At 42.8% G+C, this 22688-nt stretch overlaps 2 protein-coding genes across 3 annotated transcripts in view; one reads left to right on the top strand and one right to left on the bottom strand.

Moving 5' to 3' along the window:
- LOC136405147 (oocyte zinc finger protein XlCOF6-like) overlaps positions 1–14340 on the top strand; it is a 29400-nt gene extending 15060 nt beyond the window's left edge. Inside the window, exons 4-5 of the transcript XR_010751472.1 lie at positions 9164–9192; positions 13396–14340. The gene's annotated coding sequence lies outside the window, so the exon portion shown is untranslated. The remainder of the gene's footprint in view (positions 1–9163; positions 9193–13395) is intronic.
- On the bottom strand, positions 1102–20900 carry LOC136405146 (zinc finger protein 343-like). 2 transcript variants are annotated; one of them, XR_010751471.1, is made up of 6 exons: positions 20840–20900; positions 19620–19869; positions 19381–19439; positions 7771–7897; positions 2730–5107; positions 1102–2307 (listed from the first exon to the last, which is right to left on the bottom strand). XR_010751471.1 is itself a non-coding variant. In XM_066384215.1 (5 exons), the coding sequence occupies exons 2-5, from the start codon at positions 19738–19740 to the stop codon at positions 3033–3035; spliced, it is 2382 nt and encodes a 793-aa protein (XP_066240312.1). In that variant the 5' UTR covers positions 19741–19869; positions 20840–20900; the 3' UTR covers positions 1102–3032. The 2 variants fall into 2 exon arrangements, 1 of the variants encoding a protein (XP_066240312.1); XM_066384215.1 differs by having other exon boundaries at positions 1102–5107.
- Positions 20901–22688: the final 1788 nt, after the last annotated feature.

Below are 22688 nucleotides of genomic sequence, written 5' to 3'. Positions count from 1 at the left end.
GTTCAAGACATTTGAGAGCCCCGACAAGGGGACTCATAACAGTGGTAGTGATTCATAGGAACAAGAATGTCCTATTGGAAGCTTGAGAAGAAAGAACAGGATAAACTCCACCCACAAACCCTGCCCACATCTGTCTTCTCCGAGTGTCCCCTGTAGCACTGTGAGGTGTGACTGATTGAGAAAGTATCACCAGTCCCTCCCTGGCCACCTAAAGTTTATCCTAATTCACTGTAGTAACGCAGCCCAATCACAACTACCAGCGTCCAGCACTGCGGGAGGGGGTGGGGGGAGGGGTAAGGGACCTACTCATGACAGAAATTGATTGCAAGGGGAACAGGAACACAGTTTCTCACAGCTGTTATTGACCAGAGGACAAAACAACTTTACAATAACACAGGCAACAGGATTACAGGGGAGGAAGATCAGGTGATAAGAAGAAAGAATGAATAAATAAGAGACTTTTTGCTAAGCTGGATTAAAGACTAGTATGGGTCAGTACATTCTTTTTCTCTTGTTAATTAACAGTACAAAGGAAGAGAAGATCTAGAACCTCTAGCCTAGTTTTCTACAGCCTCCTCAGGAGCATCTCTCTGTGTCTGCACAAAGGTCATTCACACACACAGTGTCTTGGTGTTGCATCCAAAACACATTCACTCAGGGCTGTTAACTAATGTTTCCCAATCAGGTCATACAGGGTTCAAAGTGAGATGGCTGGTTGCCTACAATGCAGCTGTTCTATGATGCATCCTGAGGTGAGCTTTTCCCTAGTCTGTGCCCATTCATCTCATACATCTAGAATGTATCATATATGCTGGCATTTGTGAGGGTGGTTTATGGCCACAGCTGTGACTATTCTCCTTATACACTTAAGATGTCTCCTGAGAGTAGAGTCCCTGGAGAGACAATGGATGAAGTATTGATTGGTTTACTGGTGAATGAGTGCTGGAATGGGCAGAGGAAGAAGCTGACCTGCAATGTGTTCACAGCTGAGATCTCATGGGCACTCCTGACCCAGGATGACCCTCTGAACCCAACAGAATCAAGTGTTGTAAAGTACTCAAACCGAATTCCGCAGGTTTACATAGAAACACCAAGTCCAGATGAATTTTAAGAAGTTTATTAAAGGAGGAGATTTATTATATATGCTGGCCACATATGGCTGACATGAAGCATTGGCAGAACCAAATCGTGCAGCCCCACAAATAGTTCAGGGTCTGCTCAGATACCCTTGACTACACAGTGGCGGGGAGAGCATGACGTCATGGCACACGCTTACAACCTTTTTTTCACCCATACAGGTTTGGGAAAAGGATGAACGGGGATGGGACAGAATTCATTAGCAAGCTTACAACATTTGTCTATAGGACCTATAAAAACATTTCTACACATTAAAACTTGTAAGGTAAGACAATAGCAAAAATGTTATTCCACATATTAAAATATATAACTAAATTTTCTAATGTTCATTTGCCATTCCTTTGTTTAGAAATATATACATTAATTATAAGCTTTCAAGCCGGGGGGGGGGGGGTAGTTTTCATGGGAACAAATGCCTGTAAATGGCCCACCAATATAAAAAAAGGTTTATTTTCATCTTTCTCTTCCTGCACCTTCCTAGCTATTTACCTACTTCCTTACAGGTGTGGGGAAAGGACAGGGAATCCAATTCTCCTTCCTCTCTGCATTGACAACACAACACTATTGCCATCCCGAGTTGGTGCTCATCACACAACTACAGAAATCACACTTACAAAATCTCTCTGCACACTTAGCTCAAATGAATAAAATGTTTTTTAAGCTTCCTAAACCATTAATATTAATTCTGAGGCTTTTTGGTACCTTACAACATAAGAGGTGAGGTTCTGTCTCCCCATCTCAATTAGTCATGGGCAGGAGTGACTCTGTGTGAAGAAGCCGTTCACTGTGGCTCAGAGCAGGTCCTAGAGAAGAATTCATCACTGTGCCCATCAGCAGCAGTTATCAGCAGCTGCAGGGGTGTGGGTTCCTGATAAGATGCTCTGAGCAGAGCTCCACATGGTCCCCACTGAAGGATCTCCCCACGACACGAAAACAAGGACAGATGATCACAGGATCCCTGTCCACAATCCCTGCAAACACACGGCCCCTCCCTGAGTACCCGTCATGTGCCTGCCTGCTGGTTACTGGCTGTTTTGTCACGGTTGAATTTGTGCTAACACCTCACCCACAGTCCTTGCACACGCGCTTCTTCTCTAAGTGCATCCTTCTTGTGCAGGGGGGGCTGATTTACGGCTAGAGCTACCTGCATGGTGCATGCACACAACTCCTCTCATAAACGCGTTCTTTTTTTTTGTTTTTTTTTTTTTGTATTTTTCTGAAGCTGGAAACGGGAAAGATAGTCAGACAGACTCCCGCATGCGCCAGAACGGGATCCACCTGGCACGCCCACCAGGGGCAACGCTCTGCCCACCAGGGGGCGATGCTCTGCCCCTCCGGGGGTTCGCTCTGCCGCGACCAGAGCCACTCTAGCGCCTGGGGCAGAGGGCAAGGAGCCATACCCAGCGCCTGGGCCATCTTTGCTCCAATGGAGCCTCGGCTGCGGGAGGGGAAGAGAGAGACAGAGAGGAAGGAGGGGGGAGGGGGGGTGGAGAAGCAAATGGGTGCTTCTCCTATGTGCCCTGGCCGGGAATCGAACCCGGGTCCCCCGCATGCCAGGCCGACGCTCTACCGCTGAGCCAACCGGCCAGGGCCTCGTAAACGCGTTCTTGGTGACACATCTCTGCAGGTTCAATTACTATACACACACACAGAGGGACAGCAGGGTTTTTTCTGGTGTAAGATGAGGTTTTACTGATTGCTAAAGTCTTGACCGTAATCCCTGCATACGCAAGGCATCCCCCCTCCATGTGTCCTCAGGTATCTGATGACATCAGACTTGTAGCTAAAGTTTTCCCCCACACTCGATGAAAATGTTACACTTGTCCTTGATTGTGTCCTCTGCTGATAAGAATTTCTGCTTTCCAGCTAAAGCCTTGTCCACAGCGACCGCACTTCTAAGTATTCTCTCCCGAGCAAGTCCTCTGGTGTGTCCTGAGGGCTAACTTATAACCAAATCCTCGTCCACACTCTGGGCACATGAAAGGCTTCTCTCCCGAGTGAGTCCTCTGGTGTGCTTTGAGGGTTGACTTGTGACGATATCCTCGTCCACACTCCAAGCACACAAAGGGCTTCTCCCCTGAGTGAGTTCTCTGGTGTATTTTTAGCAGTCTTTCATAATGAAATTCTCGTCCGCACTCCAGACACACGAAGGGCTTCTCTCCCGAGTGAGTCATCTGGTGTGCTTTGAGGGCTGACCTGCCACGATATCCTCGTCCACACTCCAAGCACACAAAGGGCTTCTCCCCCGAGTGAATTCTCTGGTGTATCTGAAGGGCTGACTTATAACCATATCGTCGTCCACACTCCAAGCACACAAAGGGCTTCTCCCCGGAGTGAGTTCTCTGGTGTACTTTTAGCTGACCTTTATCACGAAATTCTCGTCTGCACTCTGGGCACACAAAGGGCTTCTCCCCTGAGTGAGTCCTCTGGTGTTTCCTGAGGGATGAACTATAACCAAATCCTCGTCCACACTCCAGGCACACAAAAGGCTTCTCCCCCGAGTGAGTCCTCTGGTGTGCCGTAAGGGCTGACTTATAACCAAATCTTCGTCCACATTCCAGGCACAGGAAGGGCTTCTCCCCTGAGTGAGTCATCTGGTGTATCCTGAGTTCTGACTTAGAACGAAATCCTCGTCCACACTCTGTGCACATGAAGGGCTTCTCCCCAGAGTGAGTCATCTGGTGTAACCTGAGTCCTGACTTTAAAATAAATCCTCGTCCACACTCTATGCACACAAAGGGCTTCTTCCCTGAGTGAGTCTTCTGGTGCTCCTTGAGTACTGACTTTAAAATAAATCCTCGTCCACACTCTGTGCACACAAAGGGCTTCTTCCCTGAGTGAGTCTTCTGGTGCTCCTTGAGTCTTGTCTTTAAAAAATATCCTCGTCCACACTCTGTGCACACAAAGGGCTTCTCCAGCGAGTGAGTCCTCTGGTGCTCCCTGAGTTTTGTCTTAAAAAAAAATCGTCGTCCACACTCTGGACACACGAAGGGCTTCTCCCCTGAGTGAGTCTTCTGGTGTGTCGTAAGGGCTGACCTAAAAACATATCTTTTTCCACACTCTGGGCACATAAAGTTCTTCTCCCCCGTGTGACTCATACGATGTATCTTGAGTATACTCCTAGTACGAAATCCTCGTCCACACTCTGCACACACAAACGGCTTCTCCCCCGAGTGAGTCATTTCGTGTATCTTGAGTTTTGAGCCAGTAATAAATCCTCGTCCACACTGCGGGCACACGAACGGCTTCTCCCCCGAGTGAATCCGTTCATGTTTCCAGAGGCCTGACTTATAACCATATGCTCTTCCACACTTGAGACACACAAAGGGCTTCACCCCCAAGTCAGTCTGCTGGTGGACTGTTACATTTGATTTATCATGAAATCTTCTGCCACATTCATCACACAGGAAAGGCTTCTCTGTGGATGAGTGCACCCCTGGGTGTCTGAGGAGGTGTGATGGACGTGTGAAGCCTCGCCCACACTGGCTGCAAACATAGGACATCTTCCCTGAGAGAGTCACCTGGTCTGTCATAACGTTTGATTCCACGCTGCATTCTGGTTCATGTTCGCTACAGCTCACAGACCCAGTACTCAGGATTTCTAATTCCTTCCTCCCTTTTTCCATCTGCATGGTGGGTACCCCTTGGGCTGAGCTGGGCTCTATTTCTAGCACCACATGACCTTCTCTATAATGTCCTCTGGGTGGGCTGTGAAATGCCCCTGATGTTTCCCCCTCCTCCGTCTGCAGAAACGAAAGTCTCAAGCCAACTTCTCGGCCTTCACCTTCTGTGTTTCCTCTGCAGCAACTCTCAGAAAAAGACGTCCGGTCCTGATGCCCCAGGCCCGAATCCTGCAGATAGAAGTCACACATGTCCGAGCACATGGGAAGCACCTGCTGGCCAAGCAGTGTCTCCCGGGAGAAGGACGAAAGGTTGAAAAAGTGGAGGTCTGATTCTGGCCTTGATTCTCCTGGAGAAAGAGAGTTCAGTCAGAGAAGCCCCAACAGGCTGCAGGTATTCCCGCCTGGTCTCAGGAAAACTAGTGCCCTCCTGCCACACCTGTTATTAATCATATGTGTACAACGTCATTTGTTTCCACCAATGAATTCTTTAGGTTCTGATTCTACACAGTCGGTTTTCTGCGAAACTGCAGTGAAACCATCCCGGAAACAACATCTACATGTCACTCAGACTGGGCACCTTCTAGGTAAGCAATCTGCCCTGTAAATACCTTCAATACATCAGCTCTTTCTTTCTAAGTCACCCAAACCATGACACTCCATGATTCTCCCACTGGTGCCCAGTTTACACTTCTGGTGTACTTCGAGGTGACAGTCTCTATGACCTATGTGAAAATCATCTTCATGACTTTACTTATTACAAAAAAAAAAAGAAACAAAAAACCTGAACATATACATTACACAGTGGTTGAACAGAGTGTATAAGAAATGAATCTGAGTTTCAGGATGCCCATCTGCAAACAAATACTTAGAAGAAATAATTTCTAAGTATCAAGTACTCTATATAGTACTGCGACTTCCGCCATTGACAATAATGACGTGGCCCATGGATTCAGGATTCTGACCCTGTGCCCGGACCAACCACATCACACTAACATCATACTTCTCAACAGCATTTCCATGGGCCAATGGAGATTGGCGAAGGATAGCGCCACTTTGAAAAACATTTTTAAAACTTACAATGTGGTTTCCTCATTGCTGCTTTTCCCCTTGTTTTTTAATACCAGACCCAGACTTGACAAGGTGCTGCTGCAGTGGATAGAGTATCGAACTGGGACATGGAGGACCCATACTCGAAACCCCGAGGTTGCCAGCATGAGCATGGGTTCATCTGCTTTGAGCAAGGCTCACCAGATTTCAAGATCACGGGTTTGCACAAAAGGTCATTCCGTCTGCTGTAGTCCCCAGCTCAAGACATATATCAGGAAGCAATAATGACACATTAAGGTGCTGAAATAAAGATCCGATGTTTCTTATTTCTCTCCCTTCCTGTTTGTCTATTTCTATCTGTCCCTTTTTCTTTCTCTGTCACAAAAAAAGAAAAGAATAGCAGACCCAGACAGGGTAGGTCTGTTGTCCAGGATTCCAGAACCACCAAAGCTGAACAAGAAGCAAAACAAGACATGGGCACATGGCCCTGGCCTGTCTGCTCAGTGGTAGAGTGTCGGCCTAGCATGGAGGTATCCTGGGTGTGATTCCTGGTCAGGGCAACAGGAGAAGAGACCATCTGCTTCTCCACCTCTCCCCATCTCCCTTCTCTCTCTCTATCTCTCTCTTCCCCTCGCCCAGTTAGAGGGAACTAAACTCAGATGCTGAGGATGCCTCCATGGCCTCGCCTCAGGCACTAAAATAGCTCTGTTGCCAAGCAACAAAGCAATGGCCCCAGTTGAGCACAGCTTCCTACAGGAGAGGCCTTGGTATTGACTCCCTCTTAAGACCCATGCAGTAGTGTTTCTGTTTGACTCTGTGGATCTCACTTAAAAGAAATGTAAAAAAAATTTATTTTATATTTTGATTACATTTTTAAATAATATTTTGATAGATTAGATGACATAAGATTTTTTAATCTTATCCAGTTATGTCTACTTTATTAAAAAATGTAGTTACTACAAAATTTAAAGTTATCCCTATGGCTCACATGATATTTGCACAGAAGAGCACTGATCTAGAACAAGGGGTGGGAACAACAGAGCTTGTGACCTATTTAATCCTCCTCTCTGTTTGTTGTAATGTCCATAAGCTCAGGATGGTTTTCTATTGTTAAAGAGAAGTAAACCAGCCAATAGAATAATAGTTCATGACAAATAAAAATAATATAAAATGCAAATTTTGGTTTCCAGACAGAAATTCTTAAGGGAAAAATATCATACTCATCTACATACCGTCCTGGCTACTTTAGTGTAACAGAGAAAGAATTCAGAGTGGTTAGAGATTGCATTGCCCACAAAACACTTAAAATAGCTATTCTCTGGCCTTTTATAGAAAAAGTGGTCAATGGCTGACTAATGGTAATGTTGGAATGAAAGTATTTATCCACCTAGCATTAAAGAATCAATGTAATTTTCTAAATAAAAGACAAAAAAACTAGCTCATGAAACGCAAAACTCCGACAGTTACAGAAGGCGTTTCTCACTGCTCTGCCAAATGCACACTGCACTTCCCGTGCCACCGGCCTCCTTACAATTCCCTACACTGCAGGGACATCCCTCCCTTAATGCCTTAGGGCCAGCACGTCTCCAGATGAAATGCGCTTGCCTTAGACATAAAGAGTCTAAATCCGTCACCACATTATGTCTTTGGTCCAATGTTACCTATTCACTGAGTTTAAATTCTACCTGGCACCCTGTCACACTCGAAACTCCTTTGTTCCGCTTTATTTAATCATTATTTTTGACTAGGAAGTGCTTAGTACCGTCTAACAAACAATTTTATCACTGCACGTGAAGCTTCTTGTTTCTTATCTGACTCAACACATTGGGAAAAGTAAGACACCATAGGCGGGGGCTGCTACTCCTTGACTTCTGTGAGGCTCTAAGTGTGTAGAACATTTTCTGTCCCACGGTAGGTGGTCCGTCCCGCTACCGCAGTAAGGAAGGACAGAACACAGCCTCACCCAGCGAGAGCAGGTTCCTGTAGTTCTCCAGCATCACTTCCTTGTACAGGCTCCTCTGCGCAGGGCTCAGCCTCCTCCATTCCGCCTCTGTGAAGACCACGGCCACATCCCTGAACGTGATCGGTACCTATAAACAAGCAATTCATTAATGACCAGCAAGTCACCATCAATTTTCCAAACTCAATGAGTAAATCTCCTGGCCCTGGAGGGTCAGTTATGTACAAAAGCTGGTCCAGCTCTTTCCCTAGTACACAGTTCTATGTTCCAAATTATTCTGGCCATGACTATGGCTTTGTAATAAAATCGATGGGCCCAGAAATGACACATATACCCATTCCTGGGCTCTTGACATTTATGATTTCCGAGGAGAAGTGATTTGTTAGTCAATTGAAAACTTGGCCTGACCAGGCAGGCTCACACTGGATAGAGGATCTAACTTGGACACAGAGGATCCAGGTTTGAATCCCCCATATCACCATCTTGCGTGCGGGCTCATCCAGCTGGAACGTGGACTCAAGAGCATGAGTGTGGGTCGCTGGCTTGAGCATAAGTTCACAGATATGACCCCATGGTCGCTGGCTTCTGTTTAAGGTCACTGGATTGGGCAAGAGGTCACTCCCTGTGCTGTAGCTCCCATCTCAAACACAAGTGTGAAAGCAATGATTGTACAGCAAGGTGCTGCAATGAAGAATTCATGCTTTTCCTGTCTCTCCCTTCCTCTCTTTCTGTTGGTCTCTCTTTAATGCTGTCTCTGTGTCCAAAAAAGAAAAATTGAAACCTGAAATAGTGTTTTTTCATGAAGGTGACCTTGAGGATGCACTATGGAGAAATTTCGAAACAGAAGAGTTACAAATGCACAGAAAAGTTTTATTTTAAAAGGGACTTGGTGTAGTGGAATAACCCACTGCATGGCCTTGGATGGGAACACAGCCAACAAGAAAAGAATGTTTTGGCAAGAGAATTGTTTTGTGACTTGAAGGCGGGTCACTGAAACAGGTCTATGTGACTGAAGGCAGTTGCTGGGCTTTTCTCAGTAAAACATTCTCATAAGATTTCTCTTCCTTTCAAGATTATCCCTTGAAATAAAGAGAGGAATGTTATGGGATCCATAGAAGCAATAACTATTAATGCCTTCTGATATTATGTTGTTACTAAGCTATCTTGCAGGTGCACTCCATGTATCTTTAAGTTACACTTGATGTTATGCCAATTTCTCAGTAAACAAGCTTTTTGAAGTCTTGTGAATAAAATTAGGACACAGCCTGAACTCGGGGCCATTTGCCTGAGCAAGCGGTGGTCCTTTGCTAGTCCTTGATGATTTCGTCTGCTGATCTCTCTCTCTGTGCCCGTGACTCCTAACAACATTTGGCGCCTACTGTGGGTCCTTAAGAAGAGCTTGGGAACAGATGGAACCCCGAAAGGGTAAGTTGGACGCACTGTGTACGCGATACTTTCCGGAAACTAGCAAAGTCATGGGAAATTCCCATTCATTATGTGACAATTATATACAAGTTTTAAAATCCCTTTTAAAAGGGTCTGGGATTCAGATAAAAGACAATGTTTTCTTACGTCTTTTAAATGCTATTCAGAAACACTGTTATTGGTATACTCCTGAACATTGTAATCAATTGAATTTGAATGTTTGGCAACAAGTAGGAAAATCTTTATGCTGTGTTCATCAGCACGGAGATCCACTTGGTGCTGAAATGTGGGCTGCTTATAATCTTATTGCTACAGCCCTTGGACCTTTGCAATCAGATGGAGATTCTGTTAAATACTTGAGTGAGGTTATTTTTAATGAGCCTGAAGAATTTGATTCAGCACAGAATGAACAGAATAATGACTTGGACAATACTGTCTCTGCTTCTGAAGTTACTGATAATGTTAATGAAGTTCAGCCATCCACAGGCTTTCATCCCTCTTTCTTAAAAAATGAGGGAGCCCCTATGGATGATGCTGCCTGTCTAAAACATTTATTAAGTAAACTACAATTTACACTGGTACAACAGGAGAATGGAAATCAGTATACTGCTTATCCTGTTCAAAAGCAAGATATATGTGAGCCTACGGCTCCTCCAATCCAAGGTCAAAAATTAATTGGGCCCTGGCCGGTTGGCTCAGTGGTAGAGCATCGGCCTAGCGTGCGGAGGACCCGGGTTCGATTCCCGGCCAGGGCACATAGGGGAAGCGCCCATTTGCTTCTCCACTCCTCCGCCGTGCTTTCCTCTCTGTCTCTCTCTTCCCCTCCCGCAGCCGGGGCTCCATTGGAGCAAAGATGGCCCGGGCGCTGGGCATGGCTCTGTGGCCTCTGCCTCAGGCGCTAGAGTGGCTCTGGTCGCAATATGGCGACGCCCAGGATGGGCAGAGCATCGCCCCCTGGGGGGCAGAGCACCGCCCCTGGTGGGCGTGCCGGGTGGATCCCGGTCGGGCGCATGCGGGAGTCTGTCTGACTGTCTCTCCCTGTTTCCAGCTTCAGAAAATGAAAAAAAAAAAAAAAAAATTGGTACTGGCAGGGGAAGGATTTTTCAATTCCCTGAAATCTCTGAAATACAACAGGTGCTTATGCGTCATGATGATTAATGTAATTCTAGTAATTTTTCTGCATCTATTTTTCCAATTATTCGGCAGCCTTTTCCTCTTAATGCTCCAGATCCTGGGGGAGGGCTTAATATCCAATTTGACCAAACTGAATTTACTTTCTTAAAGCTAGTCAAACAATCTGTTGCTACGTATGGACCTCAGTCCTCATATGTTCAAGATCTGATCTCTTTCTATTGTAATGATCATTTAATGATTCCTTTGGATTGGGATTTACTTGCTAGTACGGTTTTGGAACCAGGACAATATTTAAAATTCAAATCTTGGTGGAGAGAGGAGGCTCTTCGAATATCTCGCATGAACGCCAGAAATAATCCCCCGGGAGCTACTTTTGAAATGCTCATCGGCGTTGGCACTTATGCAGCTGTGGGACAACAAACTGGTTATATTGATGCCGTTATAGCTCAGATTAGATCGCTTGTCTTAAAGCCTGGATGCAGATCACTGAAGATGGAGACAAGGAAGAAAAGTTTGCAGCTTTACATCAGTTGGTACAAATTCAATTAGAATTAGGACATATAGAAGAATCATGAAGTCCTTAGAATTCTCTAGTTTTTGTAATAATAAAATAAATAAATACTAATTTTCTTTGGTGTTTTAGCTACAATCCTCAGAACTATCATTTTGTTTCTTTCTTATTCTTTGCCTGGAAACTGAGGTGGGGGACATGTGTTGGATCTGACTATAGAAAATATCCCAGCAGCTGCCAAGAGAATTTTCTTGGGGAAATTTTGTTTAGTCTCATCCATCGTCAGTCCCTCTGTCAGGAAACGCCCTGATTAAAATCAGGCAGGCATCTTTCTAGTCTGACTGTGCTCTGAAATCCCGGGATTCTCTTTGCTTTGTCTGGTCTGGTCTGTCTGATTCTAATTTGTTTAACTTTTGTTTGATGTTGTCTAAAATGTGATTTTTAAGACCTGAATTGTGTTTATATACAAAGATTAAAAATGCCGGCTTTTATATTGAAAAAATAGTTTCATCGATATATTTTTTTCTTTAAAATGAGAAATTATAAGGAGCGGTCATTTAAATTAAAATTAAATAGAATATGAATCCTTAAGACTTGCTAATTTGGTTAATACATTGTAAGGTATATTCAAAGTTTGAAATCAAATAAGAATTCAAGTATTAGGATTAAAGTTATATGTTATACTTGTGTTTCTGTGTTGAAAATTGTCTTGTTTGTGTGTAAAATATGCTCAAATTTGTAAAACTAAGGAAATAAACAAAATTAAGTCATTTTAAGAATTTATCTCAAGCTGTTTCAGACAGTTGGCTGCTTGTAAGGCAACATCCTGAAAAAGGAGGCACTGAGGAAAGCGGGAATTTAGTTTCTCTGATGCCCTATAATAGACTTATCAATACAAAAGACTTTTAGATATAGAAGCTAATACATCTCTTATTACTAAGCAACATTAGTTTTCTTTTTAGCCCACTTAGGCAGTAGTCACTAAGCTGCATGGCTTAGGAGAAGTCCCTAACAAAGCTCTAAAATTTCTTTTACAATAGGAAAATAACAAGGGTCATTTGGCCTCTGATAAAGAAAAACATTTATCTAATAAATAATTAAAAAAGCAACTTTTTAAATTACAGTCTAACCTTTCTGACAAGGCGTTTTTAACACTCACTATGACCAAATTCCTGTCAAAGCTCTTAAAGAGTTAAAAACAGCTTGCTCCCAGTATAAAACTATTGAATAATTGTCTTTATATGCAGGAACTACTATCCTCCTTCATAGACTCTGAATGTTTTATTTCAAAAAATTTAGAAATGTTAGCTTGGACTGTTCTTTCAAAAGCAAAAGAGTTACAATTTATAACTTAGGAAAATCAAGCTTGTATTCAAGGTAATCAAAATGCTAATGCTAACCCTCTTATTAATATTACACAAGATGAACTTTTTAGATGAACAGTTTGCTAATTTACAACAGCAATGTAGACAAAATGTAGGGGTGAGGATTTGCTCTTATCTCCACAGATACGGGACTGTAGATACCTTCCAGAAGATTGAAGCCTCGGCATATCTTGGAAATAGAAAAAAGGAAAATTTGACAATTAAATAAACTTACCCAGGAGGCAAAAAATGTTTTAATTAAGACTAAGACTTCAAAATACATCATTAACTCTGTTTCTAGCAATGCTAGCTGTTGTGTCTATAACAAGAAGCATAACTATTCTTACTAAGTTTATACTACTTAAATAAGCAATGTTGAATAGTCAGACACTGTATCAACATTATGTAAATCAACCTTTAGAAAAAATTTGTTAAAAATATCCTCAATCGGCCCTGGCCGGTTGGCTCAGCGATAGAGCGTCGGCCTGGCGTGTGGGGAACCCGGGTTCGATTCCCGGCCAGGGCACATAGGAGAGGCGCCCATTTGCTTCTCCACCCACCCCCTCCTTCCTCTCTGTCTCTCTCTTCCCCTCCCACAGCCAAGGCTCCATTGGAGCAAAGATGGCCTGGGCGCTGGGAATGGCTCTGTGGCCTCTGCCCCAGGCGCTAGAGAGGCTCTGGTCGTGGCAGAGCGAAGCCCCGGAGGGGCAGAGCATCGCCCCCTGGTGGGCAGAGCATCGACCCCTGGTGGGCGTGCCAGGTGGATCCCGGTCGGGCGCATGCGGGAGTCTGTCTGACTGCCTCTCACCGTTTCCAGCTTCAGAAAAATACAAAAAAAAAAACAAAACCCCTCAATCTTTAATAATCCATTATATAAATGACATATTAATAGCTTATAAAAATAATGCTGAACTTTCAGTCATCCTTAAAAATGCTTCTGAAACCTTAAATCAGTGTAGTTTGATTGTAGTTAAAGACAAAATTCAAACATCCTGTCCTATTAACATTGTTACTGATTCACAATATGTAGAACATACAATTAAACTTATAGAAACTGTTTATATTTCAAATAATAGTTCTAGATTACACAAATTGTTTCAAGAGTTACAACTTTTTTTTTTTTTTAAGAGTTACAACTTTTATTGTAGGAATGAAATTTGCCTATCTATATAATTCACATTTGTTCTCATACAGCTTTACCAGGACCTATGTCTACTACAGGTAACGAAGTTGAGCAATTACTCATTAGATCAATAAAAATAGCTACTAAGTGTCGGGAGCCGATCAACAACTGCTGGCTGACAAGGTCACAGCAGGAGAAGACCCACAACTGCTGGCTGACAAGGTCACAGCAGAGAAGACCAATGACTGCGGGTTGATGAAGTCACCCAAAGGAGAGACACAACGATACTTCCCCCTTTGACTTTTTGAATTAATCTGGCCTTATATCCCCCCTTTTCTGGGTGTGTGCTATTATTTATGGCACAGGGATAATAGTACCGTGCTTTCCCTGTAGATTCGTAGTGATTTCTTTGGAAATAAGACAGAGGGTGTGAGTTCCACAGAAAAGCCTGTAAGCCCCTAGAACTGGGCTCATAGACATAAGAGGCTGGCTATGATATCCCTTGTAAAGGGTTAAGTTTGTAGGAGAATTTCTTCTTAATCATGTTAGAAAGAATAGATTGTGACTTGTGAATGGGTAGGAGGCAGTGGCTGTGCACAGAGCGCCTTTCAGCCTTCACTTAATTCAACATTTTTCCTCCCTAGCCTTTTCATGTGATAGAGTAGAGAAACATTCCTTTCTTCTTGCTTATTTGATCTGCAGATAGTGGTACACTCTAAGAAGAATAGAGTCAGAACTTAACTAGTGTTTAAATATAATAAATAAGTAATATTTGACTAGACAATAGTATCTTAGGTAAGGTATAGTAGAATGGCCCATTGTGTGGCCTAGGATGAGAGCACAGTCGGCAAGAAAAGAATGTTTTACTAAGAGAATTGTCTTTTGACTAAAGGCAATTGCTAGGCTTTCTCAGTGAGATGTTCTCATGAGATTTATATGCTTTCCAAGATTCTCTGATAATGAGAAAAATGTAGGAGAATCCATAGAAGTAATAACAGTTAATGTCTTCTGATATTATGTTGCTACTAGGCTATCTTGCAAGTACACTCTGTATATCTTTGGGTGAAAGCTACTCTTAATGTTATGTCAATTTCTTTATAGGCAAGCCTTTTAGAATCTTGTGAGACAAAGTAGGACACTGCTTAAACTCAAAGCCATTTACCTGAGCAAGCAGTGGTCCATTGTTAGTCCTTAATGATTTTGTCTGCTAATCTCTCTCTGCCCCTTAACTCACAACAGCAGTAAAGTTAGTTAACTATTAGTACTAATCCTTTAAAAGCTTTTACCGATGTTGTTATCGCTATTCAAGTTATTTTGTACTTTGAATGATTTGCTACCTGGTTTGTAATTTATAGATATAAATTAACTGTTATCCGGAAACATGTAAACATAGTGAAACAGAAGCAATGATTAACACCATGTAATTGTAACTCAGTGTGTGTGTATAAAAAAGGAGCTGTACTAGCATTTGGCAGAGATGCCTGGCATTAAATGCTAACCAGAGAATAAAGAGAAAGAAAAGAATTCGGCTTTCTCACTCGATTTCGCCGACGCCGTCTCCTCCTGTGGGACCCCTGGATCCCCCCCGGGGCTGGACCCCGGCAACTAAGTTTTATACAAAGACTCATACAAATAAAAAAGATTTAATGCAAAAATTTAGAATAACCTGGTGAGAAGCTCAGAATATTGTTAGAAACTGTCCTCAGTATAGTACTATAAATGCTCCACCATTACTGAGAGAAATGAATCCTAGAGGGCAACACAGTGATAACCTGTAGCAAATAGATATTGCTCATATTTCTTCTTTAAAAAAACTATCTTATGCATGGTTTTATTAATATTTATTCTTCCTTTCGATAGGCCACACTTTTGCCTGGAGAAAAGGCTAATTGTGTCATTCAACATCTTATTGAAGCTTTTAATGTCATAGGCATTCCTAAAGCAATTAAAACTGACAATAGTCCTGTCTATATACATCTACTAAATTTCAACAATTCTTAGCATTTTAGAATATTAAACATACTACTAGAATTCCATATAATCCACAAGAACAAGCAGTTATTGAACGCAGTAACTGCACTCTGAAAAATATGTTACTGAAACAAAAGGGGGTAGAAGAAAGGAGATTATCCCCTAGAATTATGTTACACAAAGCTGTATTTACTTTCAATTTCTTAAATAGGATAATTTGCTGCAGACAGCCATTGGACAAAAAATAACAGTTCTAAGATTAATCAACCTATACACTATAAAAGTGAGTTGAATCAATAGGTACCTAGTGTAGCGCAACATTGGGGAAGAGGGTTTGCTTGTGTCATTGCAGAATCCGGTGAAGTCCTTTGGAGTCCTGCTCGCACAATTAAACTAACAACATGAATAGGAACAATAGATTCTTTCCATATCTGCCCATTGCTGAGATGGAAGAAATGAATTTCAAAAGAAGAATCTTAAAGGTGCTGCTGCTTGGTATTGAAAAGGCTAAAATACCAAGTTGGGTTCAACTTAAAAAGCTGACCTTTAATGGTAAAAATATGCCCATAAGCTACTAGAAAAAAAATGCTACTAACCTGTTTTTAGCAACGATTGCTTTGGTAACAATTCCGGTAAGTAGAGCTGAAAATTTTAGTTATTAGGCATATGTTCCTAATCCTCCATTAAGTAGAGCTATTCATTAGGAAAATAGTGCCTTTCCTATTTTTGTTAATGACTCTAATAGGCTTCTAGGACCTTTGAATGATAGAGGTCCCTTAGCACCTTCAAAATAAGGTGTAAAATTAGAAATCATACAACAGGAGTTGAGGAATTACCTATATGTATAGGACATGAGCCACATTGTTTAAAAATAGAAACTCAAGCTTGGTTCTCTATTGTAAAAAATAAAGAGATGGGGAAAAAAGTTTGTTACAAGGATATATATTTAAAAGTAATACATCTGTACATAAAATGTTATAGATTAAAGCCCTCATAGCTAGCTCTGCCCAAGTTAAAGGGCAGGGGGCTGATTTAAGGTGGCATAAGAACAATAGTTTAATTACAGCTGGTGATCAAAGTAATCATACTATCATATAGCATAGAGGAGGGATGTCACCTCAAGCTCCTCATATAAAATTTGTCCCTATACAATATCATTTGTGGAAAGTAGCCATGGCACTTAAACATATGTCAGTGTAGAAAGAAAAAATCTGGAGAAATTATCCTTCTAATTATATTATGTTAATCTTTAAGAAAAATGAAACACATTTTATATCTGCTTGTGTTAGATTGCTTTATATATTTGTTATAGGTGAAACCAAATAGCTGAAAATTATTCAATAACTTGCAATAAGTGTGCTTTTTATACATGTATTAACTCTTCTATTCTTTTTTTTATACATGTATTAACTCTTCTATTCTTTTTAATAAAATAGTCAAAGTCTTTACATTTTAAGAACCTGAACAGGAGTTTAGATTCCAGTACAGATGCATCAGATGTAGCAGGGTTCTCCTTCCATGATGCTGTTACAACATCTTATTAAGTCCTTGAAGCGAACCAAGAGACTGGTTGGACTGATCATCGCCATCATTATAGGACTAATAGCTGTAACCACCGCGGCTGCTGTAACTGGAGTTACATTACATCAAAATATAGACTGTGGGCTTTGTGCAAAAATGGCATGAAGATTCTGAACAACTGTGGACTTCTCAATAACATATAAATAGTAACATTAATACTAAAGTTAATGATTTAGAACAGACTATGATTATGTTAAGGGATCAAACTGTTAGCCTGCAAAGACAAATTAAGCTAAGATGATTAGAATGTAACTACTTTTTGTGTTACCCCTATTTCTTAAAATCGTACTTATTTCCATTAGGAAAATGTTAAAAAGCATTTGTTAAATCATGATAATGTAACTAAAGAAATCATTAAATTACAAAAACATATTCATGAAGCTTTTCAAAAAAAAAATTAGAAATTCTAACATGTCAACCTGTATTGAAGGGATTAATGGATAATTTATCACAATTAAATCCTATTAAATAAATCAAAAGATTTTGGGGATCCACTGTAGGACTTTTTATAATAATATTAATTCTGTGTTTTCTTTTATATGTAGTCTGTCCACAAATCAAAGCAAGAGAAATACGGGATGAATGATAGAGGGCTGTGTTTTCTGTGGTGCTTCTAACATTCAGCATAAACAAAAAGGGGGAAATGTACTGGAATAACCCACTGCATGGCCTTGGATGGGGACACAGCCAACAAGAAAAGAATGTTTTGCCAAGAGAATTGTTTTGTGACTTGAAGGCGGGTCACTGAAACAGGTCTATGTGACTGAAGGCAGTTGCTGGGCTTTTCTCAGTAAAACATTCTCATAAGACTTCTGTACTTTCCAAGGTTATCTCTAGATAAGGAGAGGAATGTTATGGGATCCATAGAAGCAATAACTATTAATGCCTTCTGATATTATGTTGTTACTAAGCTATCTTGCAGGTGCACTCCATGTATCTTTAAGTAAAAGTTACACTTGATGTTATGCCAATTTCTCAGTAAACAAGCTTTTTGAAGTCTTGTGAATAAAATTAGGACACAGCATGAACTCGGGGCCATTTGCTTGAGTAAGCGGTGGTCCTATGCTAGTCCTTGATGATTTCGTCTGCTGATCTCTCTCTCTGTGCCCCCCCACTCACAACAACAGACTTGGTGTCCACAGTGTATCGTCCAACACAGAACTCACAGCCAGTAAAGGAAGGGCGAATGTTCAGTACAGGGAGAGGGTAACTCAGCAGAGAACTGAAAAGCTGTTTTCACTTTACATGACAGGGAAACTTATTTAGACTTTCTTACAATATTATATTCATAGGTTCCTTCTTTCTTTCACACCCTGTATCTCTCCACTTCAATATACTTTCTTTGTTAAATACTGGAGATTTAAGGTAAAACATTGAGGAAACTCTGGAGACCAACACAACTCACTCCTCAGACTGTGGCTCTTGTCACTTGTTCATGTTTTCTGACTTGTCTTAGCGAGTTCAATAAAGACGACTGCCCCAGAATATGTGGCTCATCAACGGGAGGAGGCCTGGACATGCACCATCACGCTGACCCTCCACATCCTCAAATGACAGTCCTTATAGCAGGGCTCCCTGACCGTTCTGCCTGATCTACTTATGTCACCTGAGGTACAATGAAAAAAAGCAATCAACACAAGGACTACTTACACAGCATCACCAGACAACACAACAGCAGCCCGAATCTTACATTAAAAGGTAGTTAAAACAACAGACTTAGAAAAAAAGAAAAAAAAGAAATTTTAAGTATGTAAAATTCTTACCAAACTCTGGAAAAACACAGAACCAGACCAGGAAGCTTCAGCCAGGGCTGCAAATTGGGCCTCCCACTGGGCGCATTTAGGAGGAAGTGTCCTCTAGAGAGAACCGCCCATTCAGGGGTGTCTGAGACCCTACCCATTCTTATGGAAAGACTGGCTGGAGACTATTCCATGAGGACCCTTCCTGCATAGTCTCTAGAAAAAGAAAGTTCTCCCATTCAGAATAATTAACTAGGCCTGCAGTCAAATGATTAAGAACATCCTTCCCACTTTAGGAGAAACAACAGGAGGACAGCTCTACCCAGAGTCAAACACTCAATCATTCCTGCAAAAATTCCTTTTTTGTGTGAACTTTTCTGTTCCTGTTATTTGAGTTCAAAATCACATATTTTTTAGTCCACACTATGCTCTGAAAGACAGTATCTTTAGCTAGTGTCATGTGAAATGAAATCAAATAGTACATTTAAAATTTTTAATATTCTCCGTTTTTCAAAAATATCCCTTATATTTTGCACTTTGCAGGGCTCTACTATTCTTGGGTAGATTTTCCAACAAGGAAAATAAAACACACAAATGCAAGAATCATTCTAAATTGACCAACATGGTGCCTGAAACAGGCATGAACTGTCTAATGTTGCTTGCTTTTTCCCTTCCCAAGAAAAGAGAATATCCAGCTCTGCCTATTCTCTGGAAAATGAGCCAGCATTTCATAATAAAAAGTGAAAAAATATAACCCCAACTCACCAGTGCTTTGGGTTTTCCCTCCTTTTCTTGGAGCGAGTCAGTGCAGTTGGAAGGCAGACCTAGGGGAAGAACAAAGCTCTGAGGGTGCAGGCCTCCCAGAATGCCCCGGGGAGCAGCTCCTCGGAGCCCAGGACAGAGGGAGTAGTCCCTTTACTCAGCTGGGGTCACTACAGTGCTCTCAGCTAAGCCCAGAGCCTTATTCCTCCTCCTCACCTCTCCAGACTCTCAACAACTCTCACCTTTAGCCTCATGATTTAGGGTCAGATTCTTCACGATCTCCATGTCTTCTTTGTACTCCGCTCGGTCCTGCTCTCCCAGGACTGAACGATATGCCAACATAACGGCCAGTGGGTCAGACATGTTTTTGCCCTGAAATTCTACCAAGCAGCCGCGTAGACATTTCAGCACAAGATTGACTTCTGCTCCTGCCCCGGATCACATCTCCAAATCATCCTTGTGAAAGCCCACCGTGTTTCCACGAAGCAGCACCTGTGGTGTGGAGCAGCAACGTGACGTTTCCACACTCCTTACTGTATAAATCAGGCACTGCAGGTCCTGAGAGCTCCCACCCAACCGCATCCCCACTCACTCACCAACTTGGGCCAGAGTCACCTCCAGAAAAACAAGCAAAAACACCCAGAACTCTATATTCACAATCAGTCCGGGGTTCCCACAACCATTCACACACGCATGGCCCATGTTGATGTCCCCTTACCAAAAGCAGGGGGGGCTATACAGTCGACTCTGCACCCCCACCCACCACAGGGAATGCCTGCCTATTTAGCTCTGGCTGAACTCATGTGCCCAGAGCCCAAGTAAACCTCGGGGTTGCGAGTCTACAGTAACCTCCCTATGTGCATTGTATGGCCCAGAACCATCCCAACTCCTCCTAAAAATGACATGAGCCTGCCTAGACGGTGGCGCAGTGGATAGGGCGTCGGACTGGGACGCAGAGGACCCAGATTCGAAAGTAGGAGGTCACCAGCTTGAGCGCGGGCTCATCTGGTTTGAGCAAAGCTCACCAGCTTGGACCCAAGAAAGCTGGCTAGAACAAGGGGTCACTCGGTCTACTTTAGCCCCAAAGTCAAGGCACATATGAGAAAGCAATCAATGAACAACTAAGGTCCCGCAACAAAAAATTGATGCTTCTCATCTCCCTCCCTTCCTGTCTGTCTGTCCCTGTCTATCCGTCTCTCTCTCTGGGTCACACAAAAAAATTATATGAGAATTCCAGCTCAACCGCTCCAGCGGGAGACGGAAGGATCTCTGTAGGACCCTCAACTCACGTCTTCTGAGCAAACTAATTCGCATCCCATTTCCTTGCCACTAAATACGTCTCGGCCCGTCTCTGCTCCAGAAATGAAACCTCCCGCACTTCCCGTTCCATCTACTGCGCACCAGCCTCACTCATCCCGGGTCCAACCCACCAGCTCCCACCACGGCTCCTAACCCTACTCACCGCCTCTCTAGTCCCTCCTTCAAGCACCGAACGCGATCCGGGTAGCCGAGCGTAAGGGAACCCGCAGCACAGGTCCACGTGATCTGCGGGGTCACCTGAGCAAGAACTACGATTCCCAGAATCCCTAGAGGCTTTGCCGCCTTTCGGCCGTTACACAGCGAACTCGAATCCACGACTTTAATATATATTCACATTGTCTTGTATAATGACAGTCGACCTGTGTTTTACATTTTGAAAATTAATTTTAGAGAGAGAGAGTGGAAAGCAGAGAGAGAGAGAGAAACATGGATTTGTCGTCCCACATATTGATGCAATCACTGGTTCATTCTTGTATGCACCTGACTGGGAATCAAAACTGCAATCTTAGCATATTGCACGATGCTCTAACCAAGTGAACAAACCGGCCAGCTCTACCCATCTCTCTGCTTAACATGCACAATATAAAATACATAATTCTGGAAAGCAGTCTGTTCCCATGGTTTCAATTGGAAACACTACAGTTCCCAGGAGCCTCGGCGGCAGCATCTCCTGAAGTTTTCCTGCCCGAGGGCCCTCGCGGTGGTCTATACGAGAAGACAGTTCGGTTTCTGAGTCCAGCTGCTCTAGCGCACAGGCTGCTTGGCTCTTCTGCGCTTTGGCGTATTTTTACCTCCACGAAACCTAGCTAAACTCACTGTGTTTAAGGCGGGTTAAACTTAGGTGAGTGACATCTAAGTGTGGCTCCGTGCTACTGGGCAGCCCCACGTTACTAGCAGGAAAACCACCCTTCATCCCACTGTGGATGCTGTGCACTGGATTTCCTCTCTCCAAGTCAGCTGGTGGCAGAGAAATGCAGGACGACTTAACAACACAGTACAGCACACGATGTGAAAACTGAAATGGAACAAGGGATAGCCAGGTTCCCCCAAATTATAATGAGGCTCCTCTCTCCTACCCCTCCTGCCACTGATGGAACTGCATGAAGTGTTTCCTGAGATGGACAGGGAAGCTCTCAGGAGGGTCTAAGCACAGAGGTGACTGGACCTGGCCCTTGCCCACCATTCCATCCTCATCTCTGGCTTCCCCCTACTCCAGTAGACAGTTCCACCCTCCTAGACCTCGCATTTCCTCCTCAGAATAAACTCCTGCCTGCCTCTCTCTCCACCCGTCCCCATGTTTATTTAGGAGACTCACCCTCACTGAGCTGTAGGCTCAGATTTCCTCCAGGAAGTCTCCTCTGGACCCAGTGTCTGATACGAATTTACTTGATTGTTGCAGGAAAGCCAAAGCACCCAATGACCTTCTGTTCCCATCCTGAGGAAGTGAAGGTCGAGAAGAAGCATTCCTGACTGAAAGCAGTCTCGTCCAGGGAAGGCCCAAGGACCTGGGTGCTTGGCCCAACTGGAGCTTTCTGCGGGTCTGGAATCAGACGATGGTGTGCTGTTATGTCTTAGAAAGGACAAGAGAAATCTAATGAGTTTTGCAAAACTAAATAAAATTATATACTGTATTTTGCTTGTTAATTTCTTATGCAAGATGACATATTTCTGCTTAATAAATTGGTTAGCTTAGTTCTCCAAGGCACCTCAATCCTGGAGAGATTGGGGTCTCCACTTGCAGTATTGTTGCTGCCTCATTCATTTGCAGCTGCTCTTCATGAAACCCTGAACATTAAAAACATTTAATCACCAGAGAACATTTCCCAAAGCTCTTACCATTCTATCGTGTCCTAGTCTGTTAAGAGCTGTCACTTAAGAGACTGTGATCTTTCTGAGGAATGCACCATCTACTGTGGCACTGCTACCTTACATGTCCAAAATAAACCCTGAAAACATTATTCACTGAAGAATTAATAATTCGATGGAAGGAT

Source organism: Saccopteryx leptura, chromosome 5 (assembly GCF_036850995.1).
Source record: "Saccopteryx leptura isolate mSacLep1 chromosome 5, mSacLep1_pri_phased_curated, whole genome shotgun sequence".
Classification (NCBI taxonomy): domain Eukaryota; kingdom Metazoa; phylum Chordata; class Mammalia; order Chiroptera; family Emballonuridae; genus Saccopteryx; species Saccopteryx leptura.
This window is presented reverse-complemented; position numbering and strand designations above follow the sequence as displayed.